Source organism: Propithecus coquereli, unplaced genomic scaffold (genome assembly GCF_000956105.1).
Source record: "Propithecus coquereli isolate 6110/MARCELLA unplaced genomic scaffold, Pcoq_1.0 Scaffold256, whole genome shotgun sequence".
NCBI lineage: Eukaryota > Metazoa > Chordata > Mammalia > Primates > Indriidae > Propithecus > Propithecus coquereli.
In genome coordinates, this window is record NW_012148130.1 from 1,527,743 (window position 1) to 1,533,286 (window position 5,544).

A 5,544-nucleotide genomic window follows, 5' to 3' on the forward strand; every position below is an offset into this window, starting at 1 on the left:
GTTAATGTAGGCGCCCAGATGCGGCTCGCTCGCCGCCCCCGACTCCAGGAAAGCCTTTTCAAACCTGGGGGCGGGGTACGCAGAGGATTTGGGGACCCTTCCCGGCCGCGCTACGACCGGGGCTCCGCCCGCCCGCGGGTCCCTAACCCAACTCCGGGCCTTGCGACGACGGGCCCCCCCAGCACCTGCAGCGCAGGGGCCTCCCTCTCCCAGCAAACCGGTGGCCGCCGCGCACACCCTGCCCGGCCGCTTCACCGACCCCGCCCCGGCGGAGGACCCCGCACCTGGGCACGAAGAGGCCGAGCGCCCGCGCGCAGATCCGCAGGGTGGTGGCCTCCAGCTCCGCGGAGATAGCGCCGCCGGCCTTCACGTGCTCGGCCACGAGCTGCGACCAAGCCACACGCTGAGCTCGCGCCCGAGCCCCTGACCCGAAGCCCACAGTCCTCCACCTGGTGGCCCCGCGACGTCTCCAGCCCAGCCGCTCTGCCTCGCAGTCTTGGCTCCAGCCTTCAGTGCCCCAACCTAAGGGTCAACTTGCCCGCACCCCCGGTCCGCCAGCCTCTGGGGGCCTCGGGAGATCCCCTATCTCTTCTTGAGTGGGGCCTCGCGGGGAGGGACGCTTAGGGCTGAGTACGGTAGCTCTGGGTGTCCCCACGGCCTGCCTGAGGCCCGAACACACGCCCCTTCTCAGCCCCCTCCCAGCCAAACCATGTGGACGTCGGTGGACAGCGGCGCGCGGTACAGGCCCTGCAGCACGTCGGGGGCCTCGGCGGCCGCCCAGCGACTCTGCTCCAGCTGCAAGATGCCCTCGAAGCAGCCTGTGATCTTGGTCTGGGGAGGAGGGGGCCGCAGTGAGGCACTCCCAGGGAGGAGGCCCGAAAGACTCCTGCCTCCTGAAACCCGTCCTGCTCCCCAGGGACGAGGGCCGCCCTGTGGGGTTACAAGCGCGCGCGGGAGGCCGGCCGCAGGGTGAGCCACCGCCAGTGTCACAACCTCAACCGCGATCCCTGCAGGACCCGTCCATGCGGCCTGGCCCGCCCCGCCTCACCTCGAGCAAGCTGGTGTAGTCGCCCTCCAGTCGGGCCCACACATCAGGGGCCAGTAGCGGGGGCAGCCTCTTCGTGGGCAGCGCCAGGTCTGGGGCGGCCAGGAAGTCAGGGCTGGAAGGCAGGGCGGGGGCGCTGAGGGCCTGGAGGGGCTCTGATGCCGCAGGCGCTACCCCTTCCCCACCCCGAGGCTCAAAGTCTAACGCCGTCACCGCAGGGCCGGAACCTGGGCTTCTGTTCACACCCCCAACCCCTGCCTCCAGACGTCTGCACCACCTCCTCAAGCTTCTGAATGCTGCCTTTCCTGGCACTCTAGCAGCCAGCCCTGCGTGCGCAGACCGTGTGAGGACGACTGTCTAGACGGACCTCGACCAGACTGCCTCAGTGGTGACCTCTGCATTCATGGTCCCGGTACATCCAAAACTGGACTCTAGGCGCTCCTGCCCCCAAACTCCACACAGCTCAAGGACCAGCCACCACCCAACCGACAGCAGGGAGCCCCAGAGAGGGGCGGGAGGCACAGCAATTTAAGGAGCCCAGGACTTGAGGCGACTCCTTCTGCTGGCACTGCTGCCTGTGCGCAGGCACTGCTCAGGGCGCTAGTAATCCGCCCTCACGGCACAGTGCGGAGCTGGAGGTGGACGGTCCCAGCGGGCTGTACCCTGAACCTGGATGCCCGTCCAAAGGGGAGAGTGGGGGCGCACCCACACGAAGCGTCAGAGCCCGCGCCTGTGTCCTGCCTCGAGAGGTGTCTTTTCTAATTCACCCAAAGACACCTTGTGGACTCACATAGGGTCTCTAGCTGGGCTTCCTGCTCCAGTGGGAACCACCCGCAGAGGCTTTCCACCTTTTGGAACCTGCTCATGGGTGGCCCCTTGGGAAAACCTGGGGCGCAGGAGCGCACCACTGCCTAAAATGCAGAAGAAAGACCTAAAGGTCCCGGTTCTCAGCCCTGGCTGATGCTCACCTGCCGTAGACGTTGGCGGCCCAGTCCAGCAGGAGATGGAGCTGCTCATAGCCGCGGGCGGCCTGCGCCAGCTCCTGGACACGCTGGGCCACGGCGCAGCCGAAGGCGCCCAGGTAGGCCTCCCACGCGGGAAAGCCGGCCGCCGCGTACGCGGGCTGCACCTCCAGCAGCACCTTCTGCAGGTCGTGGCGAACCAAGCCACCGAGCTGGGCCAGCAGCTGAGCCAGGCCGGGAGCGCCCTCCACCGCCCCAGAGGTGCCCCCCGCGGCCGCCCGCCGCACGCGCTCCTGCGCGCTCCGCTGCACCGCCTCCTCCCAGTGCTGGCGCCAGCGGCGGGGCGTGCGCAGGAAGTCGCCTTCGGCTGGGGGCGCCGGGTGAGCCTCCTCTTCGGCGCGCACCACTCGGGCCAGCTCGGTCAGCACGGCCGCGTCCACGCCGTCGGGTCCCAGCGTCTCGCACACGATGGCGCCGATCTCGGCTGCCAGCCCGTCGTAATGTAGGCACACGTCCATGGCGCGCCGCGCAAAGGCCGTAGGGTCCTGTTCAAAGGTGTGCGAGGCTTTCTCGGCCACCAGCCTTGTCTCTAGGTGCCGGAGCTGTTCGAAGGCTGCCAGCAGTTGCCGTTCAGTAATGAGGTCGGCCACAGATTTGCCTCCTGTACCGGCGGCCAAGAAAGGGGCCAGTGAGAGGGCCCCGCCCCAGGACCCCAGTCCGAAAGGCCCCGGTCCAGTCCATCTGGGGCTGCAGAACCTGCGGCCTCAAGGCCACAGGTGGCCCTCCAGATCCCCAGGTGCGGCCCCTCGATGGAATCCAAACTTCACAGAACACATTCCTTTTGTTTGGTCAAAAGGCCGCACTCAAGCATCCAGAAGACCACATGTGGCCCCAAGGCCACGGGTTCCCACCCCTGCCCCTCCCTTCCCCAGCCCTATTCCCTACCTTCCGCCTGGCTCCCATCCCCACCCTCAGCTCCACTGAGCTGACCTGCGGCCTCCCCTGCAGCACTGACCGCTGGTCTCATAGCGTCACAGCTCAGGCTGGGCGTGTCCTGCAAGGCTCCCAGTGCGTCCAGTTTCGACACTTCTTGCCACTTCCTGCTCTCTGCCAGCCCCTACCCCCCCAAGCCCAAGGGGGCTTTCTCAACCTCTACCTGCAGCCCCCTTTTGTAGCCCAATTCCAATGCATCCTTTGGGCAGCCCCCCTGAGCTCCCCTCTAGGCAGACATGGTCCCCTTGCACCTCCGAGACCCTGTGACCAGAGCGTACCAGTGCCGAAGGGTCGCCCTAGTTTGACTAGGAGCCAGGCTGTGAAAGGCCATGGAGAGGCTGGGGTTCTAGAGTCATGTGGATCTAGCTTCCAAGCCCATGCTCCGCTCCCTGGCTGTGAGACCAGAGGCAAGTTGCTTAACCTCTCTGAGCCTCACTTTTCTCATTCTGCCCAGTGGGGCTCCCCTGGCTGAGATGCTGGAAGAATTTAGAGTGCCATTGGCCAGGGGCAGGGTTTGAGGGAGCTTGGGAGAAGATCCTGCAAGAAGCCCGGGCTCAGCTGCTCCACCCTCTGACCTCAGCTTCCTTTCACACTTAGTGTTGTTTGTGAGGCTCTCACCTGTCTTGGGGTCCAGCTCCTTAGGCCCCACCCCAGGGGACGCCTGCTGGCTGCCACCATCCATGACCCTCAAAGGCACCTCTGGCACAGCAGCGACCTGGGACTGGCCAGCAGCTGGGCCCTCATCCAGGGCATGCCTGAAGGACCAGAACAGGGAGCGGGAGCTTCGCCAGAGCAGGCCCGCGTCCTCCTTGGCGGCCTGGGTCACGGCCCGCTGGCTTGCCCGGGAGAAGGCACGCCTCAAGGTGCCCAGGCCCGGCCTCGTGGCATTCTCATGATGGGCACTGGGCTCTTTCCCGCTGCTTGTCCGCCGTGGCTCCTCAGGCTCCTTGGGGTTTCGTAGCTCCTGCCCAAGGGTCGCTGTCTGTGGTGAAGGCATCTTGGCAGCGGGAGAGCTGGGGGTGAGGAGGCTCTGGAGGCCTGGAGGAGGCTCAGCCCCAGGGAGCAGACACAGAAACCTGTGCCAGCCTGTGGGGCCTGGCCAGACCCGGGGGCTTGGTCAGGGAAGGCTTCCTGAAGAGGCAACCCTCAGGCTGTCAAAAAGGAAGTGTCACCAGGCAACATCCTTGGCCAGCACCTTCTATGTGCCAGGCTGCAGCTGGGCACTGAGGTATAGACAGCTACGTCCGTCAGGAGCCTTCTCTGAGACCACCCCCCAAAAAAGGTCCCCTGCAGGTGCCCACCCCTCACTGGGCTGCCAGGCCAGACCCTCCCATCAGAACTGGATGGCGGGGGAATTGAACATGCAGATTCTGGGTTCCAGCCCACAGCTCACAGCACCCGAGGGCAGGGCCCGGCCACATCCAGGACTTCCCGGACTTTAGGACCTGAGGCCTAAATCCACCCCATCCTTCCCTCGGCCCCTTGCCCGCCCTTCAGAGCCCTCAGCTCACCCTACTTCAGCCCAAAAGGCCTGACAGCTTCCGTCCAAAGGGGAGGGCTGCTCCCTGCTCTCTGCCAGGCCCCCTCCTGGGGACACCCTCCCCTGGGTGCCACAGAGCTGAAGGGAGGCAGAGTAGGCCTGAGGGCATGGGCTGAGGCCAGCCTGTGGCTTATCAAGGCCCTGCAGCCCACAAGGGAGGGGCCTCGGGTCTATATTTAACTGGGGGCTAGCGAGTTCCCATCCACTGCATCTCCCCCTCTGCCCCCCACCTCCACCACAGTGTGCTCTGGCTTCCCCCACAAGGAGTGGGGCGGGGGTCCCAAGAGCATGGGGGTGCTGCACTGAAGCTACCGCTGCCCCTGCAGGGCCCACAGCACCCAGGCCCCTGCTAGCCTCTGCCCACACCCCTTGCAGCCTGAGTGAGCCTGGCTGTGTTTGCTTGTCTGGCTTTAGGCTAAGCTGGGCTCCGGAGAGAGGAGCGGAACTTCCCCACCTGCTGGGATCTCCCGCCCACCCCATTGTGCACACTGGGCCATGGTGGGGGAAGGTATCAGGCCAGAGAGGTCTCACTTTACCCTCAGAGAAACTGAGGCCAAAAGAAGGGCTGGACCTGCCAAAATCACAAACCACCGAAAGGCAGAGCCCCCAGCCCGACCCCAGGGCCCCCGCAGGTGCCAGGACAGATCCCAGGCTGGAGCCAGCACCTGACCCCTTGGTGACATTGGGCAGTAACTGCTGTGTCCCAGGCCTCAGTTTGCCCAGACCCCCTCTCAGCGCCCCCCTCCAGCAAGGCACCTGTCGGGGGTCAGTGCAGGCCTACCTTCCCCAAGGCTCCCGGAGGCAACAGAGCAGCTGGAAGGAGGCCCCACTAAGGGAGGGGCTAATCCAGGTGATTGATGGGGGCCTTATCAGCCCCACCCTGACCACAGGTCACCATCCTCCCCTGGTGCCCCACGGTTCAGGGACCCTGCCCAGAGGGGCAGGGAGCTGTCCATCCTGGCCTTCACTGCCCTCTGGCTCCGCGGTGCCCCTCCGCACCTGGC

The 5,544-nt window shown here is 65.9% G+C and overlaps 1 protein-coding gene across 1 annotated transcript in view; it reads right to left on the reverse strand.

The window, feature by feature from the left end:
• The window catches only part of EXOC3L4 (exocyst complex component 3-like 4), an 8,891-nt gene extending 4,621 nt beyond the window's left edge, over positions 1 to 4,270 (reverse strand). Inside the window, exons 1-6 of the mRNA XM_012647049.1 lie at positions 3,619 to 4,270; positions 2,014 to 2,668; positions 1,049 to 1,160; positions 709 to 831; positions 285 to 385; positions 1 to 64 (exon numbers count right to left, since the gene is read on the reverse strand). The exon at positions 1 to 64 is cut by the window's left edge and continues 13 nt beyond it. Coding sequence (XP_012502503.1) covers positions 1 to 64; positions 285 to 385; positions 709 to 831; positions 1,049 to 1,160; positions 2,014 to 2,668; positions 3,619 to 3,997 — 1,434 coding nt within the window. The 5' untranslated portion in view covers positions 3,998 to 4,270. The remainder of the gene's footprint in view (positions 65 to 284; positions 386 to 708; positions 832 to 1,048; positions 1,161 to 2,013; positions 2,669 to 3,618) is intronic.
• Between the last annotated feature and the right edge of the window lie 1,274 nt (positions 4,271 to 5,544).